Below are 22,977 nucleotides of genomic sequence, written 5' to 3'. Positions count from 1 at the left end.
CCTCCTGGCCTGAGAGTTTTTGTTACATAGCACCTCCTGAGGAAGTTGGGGTGTCTGTATACAGACAGGTTGGAAGATGCCAAAAGCTTGTTTTGGTTGTATGGAGTTGCATAGGGAAAAATGTTATTAAGATTATGAAGTTTTATTATCCTTTATATTGTTTTAATGTTAGAAAAGAATATAAAATTAAAACAAAAAGTAATAATAAAATCAACCACAAAGAACTAAAAGCAATCGCCTAGAGGCTATGTGATGTTGAATGCAGTTTGTATGATAATGTTCTCATAGACAACCAGATCCTTTTCATTTAACACTTCTATACTAGCTGGACTTGGATCTGGGGTATATATCTACCTTTGACATCTATTCCATGCAGCTTTTCTACACTCTCCCCAGCATCAGCTTACCTGACTGTGCACTCATACCACAACCAAGTTCCTGCACACCAAAACAGATGTGGAAGAAGCTTGAATTTAGAGGACAACTGACAGATGCTGACAGACAACTCCAAATATGTGTAAAACTTGTGGAAATATTTTTCCCCATATAAAAATATACTTCCATGCAAAGATTTAATCTGCTAGTTCAAATAACACACATTTGTTCAACTGAAGCTTTTTTAGTTTTTCTTTTTAACATCATAAATATTGTCTATTTTTTTAATTTAAGTATCTTGGAAATTTAGGTAAGGTGTAGCTTTATTTTTTTTTTTTTGATTTGTCAATTATGCTGTTTGCAATCTGACTTCTTCCTAATAAGAAGCTGCAACTACTAGCTGTATCTTTCTTCACAGTGTAAAACTACATGAGAGCAGAGCCTAAGTTACTCAAACACTACAAAAGCAGGCATTTGACTAGGCTATTTCAGAAACGAAAGTTAAGTTTATCTTACTTCTTTTGAAGGATTCATTGGTAGCGTAAAGATTGTTTTCCAATATGACCAGACGAACAGCATGAAAAATATGTGGTAAGCAACCAGGCACACAACTAAAATCAAAAAGGAACAGAATTAATACCAACAGACCAGTGATAGTATAGTGCTTACAGACAGATACAGTACATGCCACAGGTATTTACTCTAACAGATGTAAATACAGAGGCTCTGCAAAAGCTCTGCAACAGAAATACTGCACTGCAACTTTACATGAGACAATACAGACTGCATGGGGGAAGCCATGAGTAGCCAGGCTACACATACTGTGAAAGTTTGAGGGGAACTGTTATTTGCTTATTTTCAAGCAAGCAGTCTCCCTTTTTGTATTTGTTAAAACCTATTTAACAGAACCTTCTCTGCATTCCAGTTTCATAAACCATGCAGAAAGACTGTTAGCTATGGAGAGAAAAAAAAGGAATTATAGTTACTGAACAATAAGGTGTTACAATACCTAAACAACCAGAGTGAGAAGAGACTTTGTGTACATATGATACCCGAATAATAACCATAACCAGTCAATTTGTTTTGCTAGGTATTTAAGATGCAGGTTTTTAGAAACAGCCTTGCATCCCTCCAGGTTCTTTAAACTCAAGTGTTCATTGCTTTATATTTTTCACAGCCAGCAATATATTCATGTATTTTAATAGATGCCTGTCAACATTTATATGCTTTTTTTTTTTTTTTTTTTTAAGAGAACGCAGAATGTAACACAAACTTTTTCAAAGACCTGCCATGTATTGCTAGGCATTTCTGCTTAGAAGCTCTCGCTGTACCTGCTGTACATACCAGTTATTCTGTACATTACTGCAGGAAGCCATCAGTGATGCTAACAATTCACTACAGTGCATACTAAATCCAAAACCTGTGTCCCCTGATTTAATTGCCCTAGTTCACAAGGAGGAGTATTTCTTTACGTTATTCTTCCTTGGGCACAGAACTGGCAAATAAAGGCCATGTAGGACCACAGCAGCACAAAATATTATTTCCCTGTTGTGCAGATGAATTCAGATTAAAAAAACCTCAGAGTTGGTCTGGATGCTACACCTGTCAAATATTCTTTATGCAGCTCCTGTAAACTCATAAGATTGTCAAAAAAAAACAAACAAACACAGAAACATCACAAAGGGAAACATGCACAGTCTGAAATACTGTCCCCATATGGTTAGCCTGTGGTTTTTATACATGTATACATAAAGCTATTCAGTGCTAGAGAATTCTCCATACCACTTGGGATAGTGTGCAGAACTGCAGGAACAGTAGCCCAGAATGTTCTTGGCTTTTGTAATTTTGCCTCCAGAATAACTCTGAATAGATGTTTCTGGTACTGAAGTTTGTTTATTCAAAAAAAAAAAAAAAAAAAAAAAAAAAGCACAACACAGTAAATATTTATTCTTGTTCACTCGACAGTTATAAAGGATATGAAACAAAGCTAGCAAAATCTCATGATGCCATGTGTTACATCCATAAACTGAAAAAAATATCAGTGCAAGTAAATGATAGACCTGGACTCCACATCAACCACAATATCCTGGATTACACTACCTTGCTATTGCAAAAGCTTCTGGCAGGCACAGTCCACATTTTTAGTGGAGCATTTTTTCATCTATCTTTTAATCAATTCCAAGAAAAACTGATCTACTCAAAGAAAATCACTATTTTTTTAAAAAACCAGCATATTCATGGCATAAAATGAGGGCAAGGCAGGGCATTATATCATTTTGGTACACCATGTATTTACCAATCTGTATTTTATTACTGAGAGAAGAAGAGTAACTGTGGTCAGTAAAAAAAATCATTTTCCATATATAGGAAGAAAAAAAAAAAACAGCCTAAAGAGATTATCCCCTTTAAGGTGTGCACAATACCCGAGTTCCTTTCATTTGTTCTTGCACCTCAGTCCTCCAGCGTGGCCAAGGCCCTGACCTGTCACATCTCCCAGGTCACCCAGCCACCAGTTTCCTTACACTGTGATGCCTCACTCAGTTTCCTTACCCAGGTGCTGCCACGTAAATCCTTCTATTTTACACATTTCCTTAAAAATAAAATAAAATAAAAATAGCGTAGCCCTCGTATGAAGGCAACCCACTTAAAAATAGCTAGAGTCGCCTGGAAGGTTACAACACCCACTAATAGGGGACAACTGGGGGGTGAACCACATCTGCCCAGTTGTCATCCCTGACAACACCTTGGGTAGAAGTAGAGCGAGTACAGGGTATAGAAGTACAGGGTAAATTTCTTCTGACAGGCTCACCGAGGTTTTGAGCAGCTAAAGAGGAAATGTAATGGTCATCAATGCCTTTTTCTGATTTGCTTTGTGAGCAATGCCTACCAACACACTGAACTTTGTTTTTCCACGACAGAGCAGGAAGAAGCATGTTTCCTGTGCTGGCTGCATGGGGAAGATCACTGAACAGAAACGTGTTTTTCAAGCAAATATTTCTTAATTATCAAAATCTTTTACTAAGTGAGAGAGTCTCAAATGACTTAAAAACTGCTGGGATGACACAAGTCCCCTTCTCTATGAGATTCACAGCCTCACTCTACAGTTCCAAGTTGTGCTGTAGCTTTAAAATATCATCTGGAAAAGCAATCTCAATATGTTAGTGCCTTTGGGTAGTGATAGCTAATCAGGCAGTTTTATTACTTTCTGGGAAGGTTATATATCTGAAGGATTCTGCGTCTTCAAAGACATCGGCTAAAGTGAAGCTGAAGAAAAAAAAATCATCTCTCATTTAAGTATGCTGCACCCTGTACAACCACCCTGATCATTTTCAAAAGCCTTGGTTTTACATGAGCTGTCCTTGTTATGAATAAAAATGAAAAATCAAAACAGAATATAAGGATTATTGCAGTTGATACTTCAGAAAGTCAGTAAAGGAGAGTAAAAAGTCCTTATTTTTCTCATCTCTATTTTGAATGGTGAAAGCAATGTTCAGGACCAAGACAATAATAGAAGGAGCTGAGGAGCACACCAAATGCATTCATTTAAAATGCAACAGATCTGAATCTCAATTCTATTCATAAACTACTGTACTACCCTGGCATACGAATTCCACTTATAAACAGCAAATAAAAATCTTACCTTTTTCTCCAATATTTGTCATTGTTACTGAAAAACAAGAAAGAAAGAGTAAAAATTATTTTTAAATAGCAAATGATGTAACTGAGTATTTTAAGCTTTTGTTTTTCAACCAAATAGGGAAGAATATTCATCAAATGATACGAGCTAAAGACTATACACTATCAAGCTTTTATAGTGCAGCTGCGTACATTCATCACTGGAATAGGTAAATAATTAAAATCAATGCCAATTGCTTATAAACGCTTCCAGCCCCCATTCCCAGGCTCAGTTCCACAGAGCTTTCTTTCATCTGAAGTTGCCAAAGTTTAGCCCAAGGAAACCACCTCTGAAGAACACTTATTTAACCGTGGATCTTCAAGTTTTATTGTTTATACATGGTCTGCTCTTGAGGTGGAGGTGTCAGAACCCAGAACTGTTTTGCCAGTGATATCTTGGATCTCCAAGGCATAAAAATAGATAAAAGTAGACCACAACCAGAATGCTGCCCCTGGCTGCTCCAGTACAACAAAGCTGCAAGTCCAGGGGAGAGCCACCGAACTGCTAGGGACTGGACCACCCATCCTCTGAGCAGAGGCTGCATGATCAGGACTTGTTTAGCCTGGGGAAGGCAAAGTCTTGTGGGGACCCAACAGCAGCCTACCAGGACCTACAGGGAGGCATCAAGGAGGTGGAGCTGGGCTCTTCATAATGGTGCTTGGTGGGAGGACAAGGAATATTGGCCACAAATTGAAAGGAGGATTACATTTGATACAAGGAAGGGCTTTTCCACCATGAGAAGAGTCCACCAGCGGAGCAAGTTGCCTAGAAAGGCTGTATAGTCTCCAGCTTTGGAAACTGGGTAACACTGCAAACAGCCTGGCCTGATCTCACACCTACCCCGCTTTGGTTTGGAATAGATGGGCTATGGTCCCCTCAAACATAAATTATTCTGTAATTCTTAAATTATAAAACAGGTCTATTCAAATTGGTATTTGACTATAGATTGACTAAAATGAGCATCTACACAACCCGAGGGAAAACAGTAAATCATGTTTAAAGAGTTTTTTGAGAAATCAGAAAGACACCACAGAAGTTTCATATTATAAAGAAAACTATTCCATCCTCAATTTTCAGGTTTAGCTAATTAACAGCACAGTTTGACAAGCTAGATATCAACCTAGACAAGAGCTAGAAAGAAGCTGAGGAAATAAATATACACACACGTGACTTTGAGGAGTAGAGATGCTGCAGTATCAGCATGCACAAAAACTGTGAAATTGTAAGCAGCCACCCACCAGGAATAACCCAAAGACATCTTTAGAGTTGATGCATTAATTTAAGAGTGCTGGGGCTCTCAAATTAGGGCAGAACAGCCAGTTCAGAAATCCTGAATTTATTCCTCCACTTGGTATGACCAGGAAGGTATGCAGAATCCCTGCGCAGTAAAAATTCTGCTAGTCGTCTCCAAATAACCACTCTGCTAATTAAAAAGCCTTAGCAATGCATACAGTGCAGGAGCACTAATTTCAAATGAGTTTACTTATCTGACCTTTCACAATGATTGGTGGTACTTCTAACAAGGGCTTAGACCTTTGCTGTGAGAGCACTTGTCATCACCTTTCTCCCCATTAACTTTGGATAAAACATATTAATGTTTTTGAGACTTATTTTCCAGTCACTGAATCCACATCAGACAAGCACATTCTCTTCCTCCATACATCATCTTCTCTTAAGTAGCACATCTGACAGGGACCAACTGCAGTTATTGATTAAGGGCAGAAGAGACTGTGAATGCTGATGGTCTGTCTGCTCACAACAGAAACGTTTCTACATGTCTGCAAGTAAAGGCCCGACACAACCGATAAATCCAAATTTAATAATCTGTTTTTCCACTGCAGGCCTACAGCTTCTCAAGATTTCTGTGCACCTCCTGGAGGAAACACACTCTTCAGAGCCTGCACCTGCTCGGGAGACAAGATTTCCAGCTTTGCAGTAACTAGCTTGGAAGCCAAGTATTCTTGACAGGCAGCAGATGCAGATCCTGAAGGCTAAAACATTAGGTGCCCAAAGATGACTGAGAAACAATTTTATGGTTATTCGTGTCATTTTAATCTCTTACCAATCGGCAAGAGAGTTATTTCACGCACTCCTGAGTCGCCACCATCACGCAAGGCTGAGGTAGAAGCACCACATCTGAGAGGCCCCCATCTCCAACCTTACCGCTCTTTTTCTCCAGACGTACTTCAATGGGTGTTTACACAGAGCCTGACAGCACTGTTCAGCAAACATCCCCTCTGACTGTGCCATGGAGGAATATGCCAGCTGTCCAATAACCTGCAGCTTTTCACAGGGTGAAGTATTACTCCTCCTGTTCAGGCTTTTTTAAATCGCCTTTGACAAAGGCTCCCTGAAGGAAGTATAAAGGTGGGGGAAAGGAATTGAAAGGTGACTGGAGGAAATACGTTCTTCCTTCCCCCTAAATGAGACAGATTTAAACAATAGGAAAAAATAGCCCTTAGAAATCAATCTTTCCTTTAAATTTCCTGTGAAAAGTAAACTTAGTTTATTTGCTGAATGACCACGATACAAAGTCTTTCCTAGGTAACTACAAGACGCTTACAGTTCTAAAAATCACACTGCATAAGTGCGTGGAAAATAATTTTTTAGCAAGAAAAATCTGACTAATTTGTAATTTGAACAGATAAGTTTTCACCTTCCGAACAGCACCCTCAATCTATTTATTAAAAATATTATTTCCCTATTTTCCAGTAGATACAGTGATCTGCCTTTGCAATATTATTCAATAGTACTTGATTATATAGTCTGATTATATAGTCTTTTGTGAATCATTTATACCACTTTCTGGCGGTTTTCTCCTCTCTTTTCCTAGGGGTTGTGTTAACTGCTGGTAATGCACAAAAAAGTAGGTCAGACCGCTCATTGTCATTAATAAATATCAGCTTAAATGCTGCACATTTGCGCACTGGTAGTCAAATAGCATAGAAATAATAAGCGTAGAAAGCACTTACATCTACAATAACTCAAAATAAGCACTAAGGACACACCAGGAGCAACTGTGAAGCAATTTTCACAGGTTTGGAGGAAACAGGCAAAGAGCCTTTGCAATAGCAATGGCATGGCAGCTTCCATATTTTCAGAGCCAGAGATAATTGTCAAAACATGACCTGCCTTCGAGTAGCCAGCACCAAGTCAGAGCTCTGCTCATCTGAGCTGCCGTGGGGGCACGCTTCGTTAAGAATTCGCCTTCCGCTGCTGCACTGCCAGGATGCCATTTACGGTTCAGCACCAGCAGACTATCACGTAATTAGAGCCTCTCTGTTTCATTACATGGCTTACAGACGGTGCTCATCAGCATCACGGAACAGGCTGGGACACAGGTGGGACTTTGGCCAATATAGATGCCAGTTTCCTGGGCCATCAGCCACAGTGCAGCACACTCATTAGGCTACACCACTGAATATATTGTCTGTGCTTGCAAAAAAAACACATTATACGGAGGACAGAAAGTTATGCTACACAAAACAGGGTGAAAAAAAAAAAAATAATTTACCAGCAGAGTAAAAATTCATGATGGAGAGGACACTGTAAAAGCCTGGGGAATTCACCCTGTGCCAGCTGGTAGTCCTCATCGCTGGGAGAAAGGCATTTGAGCATTAGGAATGAACCTTGACAGCCAAAGAGGCGCCGAAGTATCTCAAAAGATTGATTGCCACAACTCCTGTATCACAAAACCAGAGCACAACTGAGGCTGGCAGGGCCCGCTGGACCCTATATGCTCCAACCCCTGCTCCAGCAGGGCCACCCAGAGCTAGCTGCCAGGACCACAACCACGTCCAGAGGGCTTCTGAAGATCCTCAAGGAGGGAGAGTCCACAGCCCCTCTGAGCTGTCTGTGCAGCAACAAATCATTGCCGCAAAACAACTCGTGTGTAAAATGTTAACCCACACATGCTTTGACTCTGCGAAGTCAATTCGTGCTGGATCAGACCTTACTTAAGTAAGTAAGTCCACTAACTTAGAACTAACTAAGTAAGTCCACTTACTTAGAAGTGGACTTCCCATTTCTTGAACTAGGGTTCATTTTCTCTAGAAATCTTTATTCTCACTTACCCATGGAAAAATTAAGTAGGCATCTGTCTCCAGATAGCCTGAGACACAGCAAGACACATTACTAGCACAGAACTCCAAAGTGATCTCAGAGGATAAAATTCATGTAAAAAATAACAAAAAAATGCATCAATTTTCTAACGTTAAATCTTGCTTGAGTTCTAAACCCAAAATCAAAGTTCCTGAGCAGTTAATGTAATGGATTAATAATAATAATAATGAAAGACTGGAGAAAGCAATGAATCTTTAAAAGCTTTAATGGAAGCGAATATACAAAATCTTGTTTCCACACTCGATGTACATCTTTAAAATATTTAAAACTTGGGGATGGCAATATCAGATAGATCTAATTCTGAGACTCTGCAGCCACATCTATAAATAGTTGTTTCTCTCAAACTTGTATATAATTTAATATCCTGGATCCGATTCACAAAACTAAGTATGTATTTCATCTTTATAATGCATTTGAAGCTGTAAAACACTGATCTATAGATGCAGTTTAACTCTCTGCACACATAAAAGTGTTTTACTGTTGTGACAAGTATTCCATCCTTATATGCAATAGTCCTTTACAAATAATAATAATAAAAAAAATCAGTGCTATAATACAAACTGCCACTTTGCCGGGCAGAGCAGTGAATTGCATTGATTCAGAATGACAAGGAGGAGACTTGGGACACTGCTTCATTTAAGAACAAAAGCAACAAACAATTCCTGGGAGATATAAGGTTGGCATAGTCCTCAATAATGCACACATTTGGATTTGACAGTATTTATGAATGTATCAGTAAATTCATTTGAACCCCTAGTACTGTGCCCATTGAACTACATCAGTGCTCCCCTACTAACAGCAAGCTGCCATCTGACATCCTTTCAGGTAGGGTCACAACAAAACCATTGCTTGCAAACTGAGTATGCCCCAAAACTGATCTAATCTTTCATCTTTATGAAGTTCTTATTCACTTCCCATGTCACAGGGACTGTCTTTAAACTACTCCTAAATTTGTATGACCAGACCCTTTTCAGCAAAGAAAGAGCAGACCCTGATGAACACGTCTATACAAGCTGCTATATATCAAGCAGTGCTAACTCAATTTCAGAAGTGGAGCTTTCTTTGAAATTCTGAGAAAGAAATCAAATGAGATTTGGGAAATGCACAGGAATTCCTGCTGGCTAAAAATCAGAAGCCAATTTTACTTCAGCTGTGAGGTTTTACGCTTTCCTAAAAGCAACCAGAGATCAAAAGAGAAAAAATGTGGCATCTGCAAAACCTGGCATAAATACATATACAATTATGCTTTGACCAAAATCCATTGCTATCTTAGCAGCCAACGTACAGGCAGCAGTGTTACAACATATGTGTATTTCTGTAGTGAAACGTAAGCTGCAGTTGATTACAAGACATGAGCAGTAAGTACCAGAAATCCTTTGATCCATTTAGAGAACATATGGAGCAAAGAGCTCAAACCCAGATGACCAAATCTTGGGCCCCCACTTTTTTCCTTTGCCACGCGCAGGGTCTATCAGCTTCTATCTCAACATGCTCTGATCCCTGATCACGCTGTGCCATGCCTCCAGGGCACACATTAATTCTGCCTCTAAATTGTGATGAATTAAGCAGCTTTTTATCCCACTATAATTCTATTCCACTGTCACTGTATTGAATCAAAACCCTCCGTTCAGCGCTAACCAATCTGGTCCTCCAAGCAAAACTCTTTCACGCCCATTAACATCTTTAGCAGCTGGGTGTCACATCACATTGCTCTGCTCTGCACTGAAGGTAGTGGTGGGCAGCTCACAGTTACACATTCATACAAAATACAAGAATGTGGTTTAGAAGCTCTCCTGACTGGATGGTGAATGTCTCGTTGCCCCCCCCTTCAACTGTGCTGAAGCCACTCGCACTTTCTCAGATCAGCCAGACCACTCACCAGGTGGGAACATTTCCTCCCTCTCTCTTCACTTAAGTAGTTCAAAAAATGCTCATTGCTCATTTCCAGGTTCCACAGCAGATCTATCCTCCTTCTTTAAAGTTACAAATTCAAGTTGTATTTTACGACATGATTCCCTGAACAAGAGTATTATCCTTCAAATTAAAATCAGTGACAAGTAAAAATGGATTAAAACTGTACATATGAAACCAATTTGTACTTTATTGGACAACCATTTCATCAGCACAGTTAAAATTGTCACCATCTGTCCCAGCACTGTCAAATGTTCAGGTTTTCCTTCTTATAAATAGCTTCAAATCATGAACTGGTAGGAAAAATAAATAAGTCTCAATGTCCAGGATTGTCAAGAACATTTCTGACAAATAGCTGTCAGAAACAGCACAAATATCTACTGGTTCTGCCTTACCCAAAAGCAGTGGGTAATGGAGTGGATAATTATTCAAAGCCCCTTATAGTTCTACTAACCCAAATTACACTCTTCCACCTAGCAGATATCTTTTAACTGAACATCATTTTGATTTCACTTTATCTCCAGATGTGACAATCTGGGGTCATGCCAAAGCCTCTACATTATTTTTATGGAAGAATATATGTTATTTTCAAGTATTATTGACCTTAGAGATACAAAGGAATTTGACAAGAGTTGTGGTATCTCATACAAAACTTCATCTGATTTAACCAAAGGCTACAATTTATCAGAGATTATATGTTTGAGAAATCCTGAATTAAAATCTACCCTCTACTGTATGCAGCCTTTTCCTTTCTGGGAGAGTTTTCAATCAGTCCTATGAATCACTCCACTTCTAGCAATAAGGAACAATTACAATGTCAAAGAGTAGGATGCTTGCAAGCCCAGAAGCACTGTGACATGCCGCAAAATATTTTTATATCAGAGAATTAAAAAAATGTTCTGTTTTCACACTGCAGATCCTAGAAACAAGTCTATCCACACTATCTAGGAAAAATTAGACATTGCTGTAAAAAAAAAAAAAAAAAGTTTCCAGTCCAATGCATGCTTCCTTCTGTGTGCATTAGTGTTTAGTCTAGCCCTTCAGAGATGACTTTACATCCTGCTCCCAAAGTGACATCCAAGACATAGCAAGCAGCAGTGTTGTCCTTTAGGTTTGTAAAAAATAACATTTCTCATATACCATAAAAGTGCTGTTCCCATATTAGAGATTCTTTGAAAACAAATACATTTTACAACATTTCCAGCTTTGCAGTTTTTAAAATTTGACTCATCTCATTTAATTCTAGTACTCTATAAGCAGCAGGAAGAGGATGACCATTGACTGAAAGGCCTTGAATGCCTTTCTCCTTTATCTTAAAGGTTAAAGACCTGCGAGCACTTAGCTGAATCCCCTAACAAAAGAGGCAGAACTCTAAGCATAGCAATACCACAGGTAAAAGTAGTGGTTCCTTTTCTCTCCCCCTGCCTTTGTTATTGTTTCTAAACCCTGAATCATTTCTCCCGATTTCTAGAACATTGCTCAATACCATAACTGATAAGTTTTAGGGATGAAAGGGGAACACCTCAGGGACCTTCTTTCTTTTTCCAATGTAAACTCCCTCCTACACCACTCAGTCAAAACTGCAAGAACACCCAGCACACTACATTTGAAACTCTCATTACTAAAAGCTCAAAGAAACCATTTACATCAGAACTGTGCAACAATGCTTGCTAAATCCTACCACACAACGGTTAACATTGTTTGCTGTACATTGTCTTGTCATCAGCATCCCTGACAGCCAGTCGCAACAAAATCAGCAGTTACACACATCCCCAGAGCAGGCAGCGCCGCAGGAATAAAAGATGAGCCGAGCAGACAGGCTGGCTTCAAAGCACTGAAACGCTTACAGTCTTTTCCTGCTGCTGGCTTTCGTTTCCAGAGCTGTTGGCTGTTCCTTCTGTTGTTTACACTAAATATTCATTAGTAAGACGAGACATAAGTTTGTTTTATCTTAATACGCCAAAAATGAGGAAAAACATCCAGATATAGATAAAAGATGGAATTAAGGCAAGTCGTGGGCAAATGTTACGCTGAATTCATAAGCTGGTAAGCCAGGAGGAATGTGGGTAGAGGGAAATGACAAGAATTTTTTAAAAGCCACCTTTGTTCACAGACAGGGCTTCAGCACCGGCAGTTTTAGCAGAGTCCCAAGAGTCCCTCTCCCTTCCTTCCTATTGCAGGCCTTTTGCTCTGAGGGGTTCTCAAGGACTTACAGTGCAATAGTTCACAGGAAGTTTCAATCCTGCTATTTCCCTAAGAGGCCTTACGAAATGCTTTCAGGTACACTACAACTCTTTTTTTTCCTCTGTTTGGTAGAATTACATAGAAAAAAGCATGCAGTAGATCACTCAAATAGCACTGCCCACATCAAGCCTCCTTTGTTGTGTACATATCAGGGGGCTGTGTACATTAGGACAGACATTAACTATAGGGTCACTCATTCCTGCAGCATCCTTGCCCTCCCTGTGTCAGCCTACAGCTCTCCTCAGCCACTTCTCCCCACAGCATCCCATACAATGCTCTGCAGGGAGACACTTCGCTCCTCCTCTCACCAGGACACAGCACTCAAATCCCACTTTCTAGCTGATGAGCAGCACTTAAAAGTAACACATCTGAATGCTGTTAGTGAAAAATAAATAAATATATATATCAATCAATCTCAACTACAACACACCAAGTCTTCATAGCTCCCTGCAAAACAGAGGTGCTAAGCCAGGGAATCATGTCTGGCTTAATGCCTCAACAGCTCAGCCAGGCATCTGTACAACAAAAACCTTCCTGTCACATTCTTCTGTTAAAAAAATATAACCCAAAATTAGTTACCAGACTGCTGAGATTTTTTACATGAACAGCCGAAGTCTGGCAAAGTTATACGGGCATTTAAATGCAGTGAGTGAGCTTGATGAGGGTATTTCCCCACCATCACCACCACCACGATCCCTGAACAGATGCCTGGCAGCTACTCAATGCTCACTGTGATTCCCCTCTAGAGCAAAGGGGTAAGGGAGATGCGGCGGACAGTTTGTGTTCCCAGCGTCATAACATCGATCACGGAACACCGGGATCTAAACAAACACCACGAAACATCTAAACATCGTGACGCATCTAAAATTTAAAGATTGCTTCCTGCAAGGTAAACACCCACAGAAACTGGAATCGATTCAAGGGAGCGCGGCTGGCTTGCCATTTCATTAACCCTTCTGGCTTGCCCCCCGCGCTGAACCAAACACCCAGCTCTCGCCAGCTGCGTGCCCACCCGCCTGCTGCCCAGGGCCAGAAGCAGGGGCAGCGGGCGTCCTTTGAGCACCCCAAAACCCACCCCAGGGAGCTGCCCTGCCCCACGGTCCTTCTGCTCCCAACTCGGGGGGCTCCACCTCACCCCACCACGCTTCCACCTCGGTGGACGACGCTTCCCCGACCCCCTTCGCGGCGCAAGCCACGGGCTGCCCTCCCCGGCGGCACTCACGCAGGCAGAGCTGGGTGACATAGGCGTAGTAGGACCAGCACAGGATACTGGAGATGAAGAGCACGGGCACCCAGTAGAGCAGCCGCTGGCAGCGCCGCCGCACGCCGCCCCAGCCGCTCGCCGCCCCGGCCGCCGCCGCTGCCCCCGCTGCTGCCACTGGTGGCGGCGCCGCCGCCATCTTCCCGCACCGCATCCCGGCCGCGCACTCCGCGCCCCGCGTCCCGGCCGCGCATCCCCGCCCCGCCGGGGTCCCTCCTTCTCCTTCCTTCTCCTCCCTTCTCTCCTTCCTTCTCCTCCCTTCCGTCTGCGCTCCTCCCACCGCGGGCCGGCACTAGGGGGCGGCTCTGCCCGGCCCCCTCCACGAGGCAGAGCCTGGCCGGGCCCCTGCTGCTTCAGGCACAAGGCTGGGGCACAAATATGTGGGTCCTGTGAGGCTAGGGAGAAGTCTTCTGGTTTTCTCCTGGTCCCTCCACTTTTTTTTTTTTTTTTTTTTAATTTTATTTTCCACCCAAGGATGGTGATATTGAACCTCCCTTGAAAATGGTTTAAAAACACTCGCAAAAAAAAAAAAAAAAAAAAAAAAAGAAAAAAAGTGCTGCCTGGAGTACAATGTTTTGTAGCGACCCTTACAACATCACACACAATTAAACAACGAACTGTGAGTGTGGCAGGCTGCTGGGTCACAGCAAGCAGGAGGCTGTCGGGGACCTGAGCGTCCTGGTTGGCAGGGGATGATGGCCTGCGGCCTGCTGACTCACTCCTTCCCAAAGATGCTCTACGTTACCGGCATGGTAATCAAACACTCGTGAAATGTCCTAGTAAATCCACGTTGCCTTACGGTATGCGCGCCCAAGTCGTGGCTGAATTATCCATGCCAGAATTAGAAATGCCGAGAATGGCGCGACACATTTCTGCAGTTTGCTGGAATCTCCCAGAGCACTGGCAATGCAGTAGGTGGAAAAGAGGTGGCTGAATAAAAATGTGTTCAGATTTGGAAAAAAGGTTCGTATGATGTCCCACATAGGAGACCATGCCTGCAGCAAAGTGATCACAACAGTGCTGCCATTGATTAGATTAGAAACAAGGCTGTGAGACAGAAAAAAAAAAAAAAAAAAAAAAAAAAAAAAAAAAAAAAAAAAGATAATATATGACAAAAACAGCATAGGTATGCTGCCAGGCTCCATAATATGAAAAGGAGTTGTTATTAAACTTTATTGGCCATATAGCTGTGGTATTTTTATAATGCAAAACTGCGTCCTCCTCATTGTTACGCGATGAGGCTGAGGAATTTGAGTTACCCTTGGTAGACTGGGTGACTGAGCAATGCAGAATTACATAGTGAGAGGGAACCATACAACTATAAAATATGTCAAGGCAGGAAGTTATCTTTACCAATTCAAGAGAAAGACTTGTGTATCACTGTGAATGGCTCAGTGAAACCAACTCGTCCCTGTACAGATATTATAAAAGAACAAAATATCATGCCATGGAAAGACGGGAATATAATAATTTATGAAAGTGTTCTGTGTCACGGAGTTATGGTATGGAATTTGCTTAAAATAACTCCTAGAGTTTGATATACATTGATATAAATTGCAATGGGGAAATCTAAAACATGAAAAGGGAGGGAACAAATTACATTGAAAATGCAGAGATAGCGAAAGGTACAGAAAAACTAGATTTGGTATTCTTACATACTGTATTTCATAAAGTAAGATGAAAGGGACCAAAACCAACATGACATAGACAATAAAACCATTTTATTTCACTTAACTGATTTTACTGTAATTGAATAGGTAAGTCATTGCTGAGGCCAAAATTTTACTAGAACGTTTAAAGGAATTGACTTGAATCTGTTCAATGAAAATATCCATGGTTATTCAAAACAGATCTTAAAAGAATGAGGAGCAAAGTTACCACTGCTTGAAGGCATACCCCATGCTTTACTGGCAAAAGCTAAAAGAAATGAAGGTATATTCCTAAATATTACGTATTGGGTGAAATGTCCTAAGAAATCATTACTTTTTAATTTGAACAAATTATGCCTCTGTGCCACAATGTATTTGTTTGTTTGTTTGTTTTTTGGGGGGAGAGGGTGGGGCAAAATTTCTTGTGGACACCTGCAGGAGTTGCAAAATAATAATAAAATTTAGGTGAAGGAAAAGTTCCTTCTGTGTTGTTGTTGTTTTTGTTTTCTTTTCCATGCAGTCTTAAAATGAAGGTCCCATTTTTGGGCCCTTGGCAGGGTGTAAGCATGCCGGAACACTTCACGCTACGTAGATTATATTTGTCTGAAATGATAATATCATCCTGTGAAATATGTTCATCTGATTCGTGTCAATATGGAGCAATGCTAGGGCCTCATCATGAAATGTGACTTTCTGTCTTACATCCTCATGTATAAATAACCACAAGTCCAAGAGAAACAGAGTGGTTAGTGTATATAGTTCTTGTATGTTGCAAAAGAATGGTCTAGCAGTTCGTGTCAATAGACGGTTTGAAGGGTAAACCTTGAGACTCGGGTCTGGGAGATGAGAGAATAGGGGGGAGTTTTTTGAGCTCACTGCTGACTATTGCATGAGACACAACTTTCTGACATGTGGCCCAGAGACCACTAAATAAGGGGGGGGGGGGGGGAGGAGCTGAAGAACAACCGAAGGACGAAGCCTGGGAGGAAAACTAGGAGCCTTCAGTACGAGCGACCCCCAGAGGGACTGCCGGAGACTGATACGTATGCTGATACGTGGGATGGTTCAGGTGCCGGGAAACTAATGATAAGAACCCTGCCTTTTCCAAAAGTGGTGATGAATATGTATTAGCCTAGGAGCATAAAAACAAGCCGCCTGATGTAACTGGTGTGCGTCTTGGTGGAGCAGAGACTCGCGGTGCACCCAGCGCTGTTTGCTTACCTCTATTCCTTTAATAAATTGTAAACTTTGACTGTAACCCTATTTGGGACTCAGTCATTTATAACAATACCTATAGTCCGGCGCAGGCTGAAAAGTAGCCTGTGCCTCAGGTGCTGTTTTCTGCATCTGCTTTTGTTACTACATCCTTGTAAGTCTTCAAAAGGGAAATGAAGTTATCCTATTCAGAAAAAACACCATCTAGAAGAAACTTTGGTTGTTTTCAGGGCCTGAATTCTCACTGAAACCAAAGGCGGGTATAGAATCATAGATTATCCCGAGTTGGAATGGTCCCCTAAGGACCGCAGAATCACAGAACCACAGAATTTCTAGGTTGGAAGAGACCTCAAGATCATCGAGTCCAACCTCTGACCTAACGCTAACAGTCCCCACTAAACCATATCCCTAAGCTCTACATCTAAACGTCTTTTAAAGACCTCCAGGGATGGTGACTGTACCACTTCCCTGGGCAGCCTGTTCCAATGTCTAACAACCCTTTTGGTAAAGAAGGTCTTCCTAAGATCCATCCTAAAACTCCCCTGGCGCAACTTAAGCCCATTCCCCCTCGTCCTGTCACCAGGCACGTGGGAGAATAGACCAACCCCCACCTCGCTACAGCCTCCTTTAAGGTATCTGTAGAGAGTGATAAGGTCACGCCTGAGCCTCCTTTTCTCCAGGCTGAACAAGCCCAGCTCCCTCAGCCGCTCCTCGTAGGACTTGTTCTCCAGGCCCCTCACCAGCTTCGTCGCCCTTCTCTGGACCCGCTCAAGCACCTCGATGTCCTTCTTGTAGCGAGGGGCCCAAAACTGGATCATTGAGTCCAACTCCTGGCACCACACAGGTCTACCCAAAAGTTCAGACCACGGGACTAAGTGCACAGTCCAAATGCTTCTTAAATGCCGACAGGCTTGGTGCAGTGACTACTTGCCTGGGGAGCCTGTTCCAGTGTGCGACAGCCATCTCAGTGAAGAACCTCTTCCTGATGTCTAGCCTAAGCCTCCCCTGCCTCAGGTTGACACCATTTCCGTGGGTCCTATCACTGGGGACTGAAGAGAATAGATCAGTACCTGCCCGTCCACTCCCCCTCGCAAGGAAGCCGTAGACTGCGACGAGGTCTCCCCTCAGCCACCTCGTTTCCAGGCTGAACAGGCCCAGTGACCTCAGCCGCTCCTCATACGTCTTCCCCTCTAGGCCCTTCGCCATCTCTGTAGCCCAGTATCTTACTGACTTGAAGAAAGAGGCTTTAATCTCTCCTGGTTTGTTTACTAACGAAGGAGCACAAAAGAGAAGCGTGTCCTTGCCTCTGAAGAGGAGGTGAAGGAAGAGCCAGTGCAAGGAACACAAAAATCAGTTGCGCCAGACTAACATGGGGTTGTATCTGAGCTTGGAGACTGCAACCGTCTTCAGACTTCCAGATCTAGGGGAACACTTTGGCCGCAGCCTAAAAGCCACGTGTACGGAAGCTCCCCCAAGCCAGCCAATATTCTTCCCATGACCTGCCAGGAAACGGCAATGTGGGCATGTAACCAAATCAAAGCCCAGACCTTCAGCCCAGTCTTTGACCTGAATAGTGAGTGAGGATCAGGATTTATACATGAGGATTTATATGTGATAGCTTATACGCAGCGGAAGTAAATAGAGTAGTCAGAGGTCACGGGGCTAGATTTTGAAAAGTCCTGCATAAGGAAGACATCTCAGAAAAGCAGACTTAAATAGCATTAATGCCAAGAAAAGTGATTCTGATTGCTATATTCTTTATCTGTCGTGACTAGACAGATGAAAGTCTGTGATAGGAACTTTGCCTTTAAGGTCATTTTCTTTGATTTCTTTGATTTCTCTATCTGTCTACCTATCTATTTATTTATTTATTTTAACAGGCTCTGTACTAATTTTCCTGACAGAATGACTAACAGAAATACGACCCTTGTGCACCTTTTGTAGTTAATTCATTAGGTCAACTCTAACCACTAAGCCCCTTGTCAGGTTATTTCTATTAGTGATAAGGAGCAATTGACTTTAAAAGACTGAAGCCAGGTAGAGGAGCCTATTCCACAAGGTCTCTTGGCTCCACCCTCGTTAAGTGAAACCTGGCAGGTGTGGGTCATTTGACCTTTGCTATAAAAGAAGCTTGAGGAGTTGTGGGTCATTGCCTTCCCAGGGGGAGTTTGAGGCTCAGGTTGTCTAGGGTGCTTTTCTGCTGTCGTGGTGGTGGGCTCAGTGTTCCCCAGTAGGCTGCTTTTATTTCATGTTCTTAACCAACTCTGTGAAATAGTTTTAGTGACTCTATGAGCTAGCTATGTTGGCGGTGCCTTCTCAGAACAGCAGAACCCTGCTGGTGCAACTTTCCTGTGAAGCAGTGTGGAAGTGACTCAGGTTCAGAAGCTAGCAGGTAAGTGTTCCTGGTTTCTGCAGTACTTTAATGTTGAAGAGTTGGAGTACTTCCTTCAGCTTGTCTGTTCTCAGTGAAACTAGTTATATGGATTCTAAGCTCCCTTTCCAGCCCTTGAAAACATAAGAATAACAATAGTAAATAAGAATAAAAACCCACCGACTCAGAAACTCCAGTGATTATAGGTGCAGGATTACAGGTAAGCCTGCCTTCCAGGAATGTTCTAAAGTATTTGTTAGGGTTGAACATCAGGCAGTGTGAAAAAGGGGCCTTCGCCAGGCTCGCCTTCGCCAGGCTCGCCTTCGCCAGGCTCGCCTTCGCCAGGCTCGCCTTCGCCAGGCTCGCCTTCGCCAGGCTCGCCTTCGCCAGGCTCGCCTTCGCCAGGCTCGCCTTCGCCAGGCTCGCCTTCGCCAGGCTCGCCTTCGCCAGGCTCGCCTTCGCCAGGCTCGCCTTCGCCAGGCTCGCCTTCGCCAGGCTCGCCTTCGCCAGGCTCGCCTTCGCCAGGCTCGCCTTCGCCAGGCTCGCCTTCGCCAGGCTCGCCTTCGCCAGGCTCGCCTTCGCCAGGCTCGCCTTCGCCAGGCTCGCCTTCGCCAGGCTCGCCTTCGCCAGGCTCGCCTTCGCCAGGCTCGCCTTCGCCAGGCTCGCCTTCGCCAGGCTCGCCTTCGCCAGGCTCGCCTTCGCCAGGCTCGCCTTCGCCAGGCTCGCCTTCGCCAGGCTCGCCTTCGCCAGGCTCGCCTTCGCCAGGCTCGCCTTCGCCAGGCTCGCCTTCGCCAGGCTCGCCTTCGCCAGGCTCGCCTTCGCCAGGCTCGCCTTCGCCAGGCTCGCCTTCGCCAGGCTCGCCTTCGCCAGGCTCGCCTTCGCCAGGCTCGCCTTCGCCAGGCTCGCCTTCGCCAGGCTCGCCTTCGCCAGGCTCGCCTTCGCCAGGCTCGCCTTCGCCAGGCTCGCCTTCGCCAGGCTCGCCTTCGCCAGGCTCGCCTTCGCCAGGCTCGCCTTCGCCAGGCTCGCCTTCGCCAGGCTCGCCTTCGCCAGGCTCGCCTTCGCCAGGCTCGCCTTCGCCAGGCTCGCCTTCGCCAGGCTCGCCTTCGCCAGGCTCGCCTTCGCCAGGCTCGCCTTCGCCAGGCTCGCCTTCGCCAGGCTCGCCTTCGCCAGGCTCGCCTTCGCCAGGCTCGCCTTCGCCAGGCTCGCCTTCGCCAGGCTCGCCTTCGCCAGGCTCGCCTTCGCCAGGCTCGCCTTCGCCAGGCTCGCCTTCGCCAGGCTCGCCTTCGCCAGGCTCGCCTTCGCCAGGCTCGCCTTCGCCAGGCTCGCCTTCGCCAGGCTCGCCTTCGCCAGGCTCGCCTTCGCCAGGCTCGCCTTCGCCAGGCTCGCCTTCGCCAGGCTCGCCTTCGCCAGGCTCGCCTTCGCCAGGCTCGCCTTCGCCAGGCTCGCCTTCGCCAGGCTCGCCTTCGCCAGGCTCGCCTTCGCCAGGCTCGCCTTCGCCAGGCTCGCCTTCGCCAGGCTCGCCTTCGCCAGGCTCGCCTTCGCCAGGCTCGCCTTCGCCAGGCTCGCCTTCGCCAGGCTCGCCTTCGCCAGGCTCGCCTTCGCCAGGCTCGCCTTCGCCAGGCTCGCCTTCGCCAGGCTCGCCTTCGCCAGGCTCGCCTTCGCCAGGCTCGCCTTCGCCAGGCTCGCCTTCGCCAGGCTCGCCTTCGCCAGGCTCGCCTTCGCCAGGCTCGCCTTCGCCAGGCTCGCCTTCGCCAGGCTCGCCTTCGCCAGGCTCGCCTTCGCCAGGCTCGCCTTCGCCAGGCTCGCCTTCGCCAGGCTCGCCTTCGCCAGGCTCGCCTTCGCCAGGCTCGCCTTCGCCAGGCTCGCCTTCGCCAGGCTCGCCTTCGCCAGGCTCGCCTTCGCCAGGCTCGCCTTCGCCAGGCTCGCCTTCGCCAGGCTCGCCTTCGCCAGGCTCGCCTTCGCCAGGCTCGCCTTCGCCAGGCTCGCCTTCGCCAGGCTCGCCTTCGCCAGGCTCGCCTTCGCCAGGCTCGCCTTCGCCAGGCTCGCCTTCGCCAGGCTCGCCTTCGCCAGGCTCGCCTTCGCCAGGCTCGCCTTCGCCAGGCTCGCCTTCGCCAGGCTCGCCTTCGCCAGGCTCGCCTTCGCCAGGCTCGCCTTCGCCAGGCTCGCCTTCGCCAGGCTCGCCTTCGCCAGGCTCGCCTTCGCCAGGCTCGCCTTCGCCAGGCTCGCCTTCGCCAGGCTCGCCTTCGCCAGGCTCGCCTTCGCCAGGCTCGCCTTCGCCAGGCTCGCCTTCGCCAGGCTCGCCTTCGCCAGGCTCGCCTTCGCCAGGCTCGCCTTCGCCAGGCTCGCCTTCGCCAGGCTCGCCTTCGCCAGGCTCGCCTTCGCCAGGCTCGCCTTCGCCAGGCTCGCCTTCGCCAGGCTCGCCTTCGCCAGGCTCGCCTTCGCCAGGCTCGCCTTCGCCAGGCTCGCCTTCGCCAGGCTCGCCTTCGCCAGGCTCGCCTTCGCCAGGCTCGCCTTCGCCAGGCTCGCCTTCGCCAGGCTCGCCTTCGCCAGGCTCGCCTTCGCCAGGCTCGCCTTCGCCAGGCTCGCCTTCGCCAGGCTCGCCTTCGCCAGGCTCGCCTTCGCCAGGCTCGCCTTCGCCAGGCTCGCCTTCGCCAGGCTCGCCTTCGCCAGGCTCGCCTTCGCCAGGCTCGCCTTCGCCAGGCTCGCCTTCGCCAGGCTCGCCTTCGCCAGGCTCGCCTTCGCCAGGCTCGCCTTCGCCAGGCTCGCCTTCGCCAGGCTCGCCTTCGCCAGGCTCGCCTTCGCCAGGCTCGCCTTCGCCAGGCTCGCCTTCGCCAGGCTCGCCTTCGCCAGGCTCGCCTTCGCCAGGCTCGCCTTCGCCAGGCTCGCCTTCGCCAGGCTCGCCTTCGCCAGGCTCGCCTTCGCCAGGCTCGCCTTCGCCAGGCTCGCCTTCGCCAGGCTCGCCTTCGCCAGGCTCGCCTTCGCCAGGCTCGCCTTCGCCAGGCTCGCCTTCGCCAGGCTCGCCTTCGCCAGGCTCGCCTTCGCCAGGCTCGCCTTCGCCAGGCTCGCCTTCGCCAGGCTCGCCTTCGCCAGGCTCGCCTTCGCCAGGCTCGCCTTCGCCAGGCTCGCCTTCGCCAGGCTCGCCTTCGCCAGGCTCGCCTTCGCCAGGCTCGCCTTCGCCAGGCTCGCCTTCGCCAGGCTCGCCTTCGCCAGGCTCGCCTTCGCCAGGCTCGCCTTCGCCAGGCTCGCCTTCGCCAGGCTCGCCTTCGCCAGGCTCGCCTTCGCCAGGCTCGCCTTCGCCAGGCTCGCCTTCGCCAGGCTCGCCTTCGCCAGGCTCGCCTTCGCCAGGCTCGCCTTCGCCAGGCTCGCCTTCGCCAGGCTCGCCTTCGCCAGGCTCGCCTTCGCCAGGCTCGCCTTCGCCAGGCTCGCCTTCGCCAGGCTCGCCTTCGCCAGGCTCGCCTTCGCCAGGCTCGCCTTCGCCAGGCTCGCCTTCGCCAGGCTCGCCTTCGCCAGGCTCGCCTTCGCCAGGCTCGCCTTCGCCAGGCTCGCCTTCGCCAGGCTCGCCTTCGCCAGGCTCGCCTTCGCCAGGCTCGCCTTCGCCAGGCTCGCCTTCGCCAGGCTCGCCTTCGCCAGGCTCGCCTTCGCCAGGCTCGCCTTCGCCAGGCTCGCCTTCGCCAGGCTCGCCTTCGCCAGGCTCGCCTTCGCCAGGCTCGCCTTCGCCAGGCTCGCCTTCGCCAGGCTCGCCTTCGCCAGGCTCGCCTTCGCCAGGCTCGCCTTCGCCAGGCTCGCCTTCGCCAGGCTCGCCTTCGCCAGGCTCGCCTTCGCCAGGCTCGCCTTCGCCAGGCTCGCCTTCGCCAGGCTCGCCTTCGCCAGGCTCGCCTTCGCCAGGCTCGCCTTCGCCAGGCTCGCCTTCGCCAGGCTCGCCTTCGCCAGGCTCGCCTTCGCCAGGCTCGCCTTCGCCAGGCTCGCCTTCGCCAGGCTCGCCTTCGCCAGGCTCGCCTTCGCCAGGCTCGCCTTCGCCAGGCTCGCCTTCGCCAGGCTCGCCTTCGCCAGGCTCGCCTTCGCCAGGCTCGCCTTCGCCAGGCTCGCCTTCGCCAGGCTCGCCTTCGCCAGGCTCGCCTTCGCCAGGCTCGCCTTCGCCAGGCTCGCCTTCGCC

At 47.2% G+C, this 22,977-nt stretch overlaps 1 protein-coding gene across 1 annotated transcript in view; it reads right to left on the bottom strand.

Annotated features, from left to right (window-relative positions):
* Positions 1–13,845, bottom strand: part of ZDHHC2 (zDHHC palmitoyltransferase 2) — a 33,350-nt gene extending 19,505 nt beyond the window's left edge. The window contains exons 1-3 of the mRNA XM_038179052.2: positions 13,551–13,845; positions 4,016–4,042; positions 892–986 (exon numbers count right to left, since the gene is read on the bottom strand). Of these exons, the coding sequence (XP_038034980.1) occupies positions 892–986; positions 4,016–4,042; positions 13,551–13,743 (315 nt within the window). The 5' untranslated portion in view covers positions 13,744–13,845. The remainder of the gene's footprint in view (positions 1–891; positions 987–4,015; positions 4,043–13,550) is intronic.
* Between the last annotated feature and the right edge of the window lie 9,132 nt (positions 13,846–22,977).

The sequence above is a fragment of the Anas platyrhynchos genome, chromosome 4, assembly GCF_047663525.1.
Source record: "Anas platyrhynchos isolate ZD024472 breed Pekin duck chromosome 4, IASCAAS_PekinDuck_T2T, whole genome shotgun sequence".
Taxonomy (NCBI): domain Eukaryota; kingdom Metazoa; phylum Chordata; class Aves; order Anseriformes; family Anatidae; genus Anas; species Anas platyrhynchos.
This window is presented reverse-complemented; position numbering and strand designations above follow the sequence as displayed.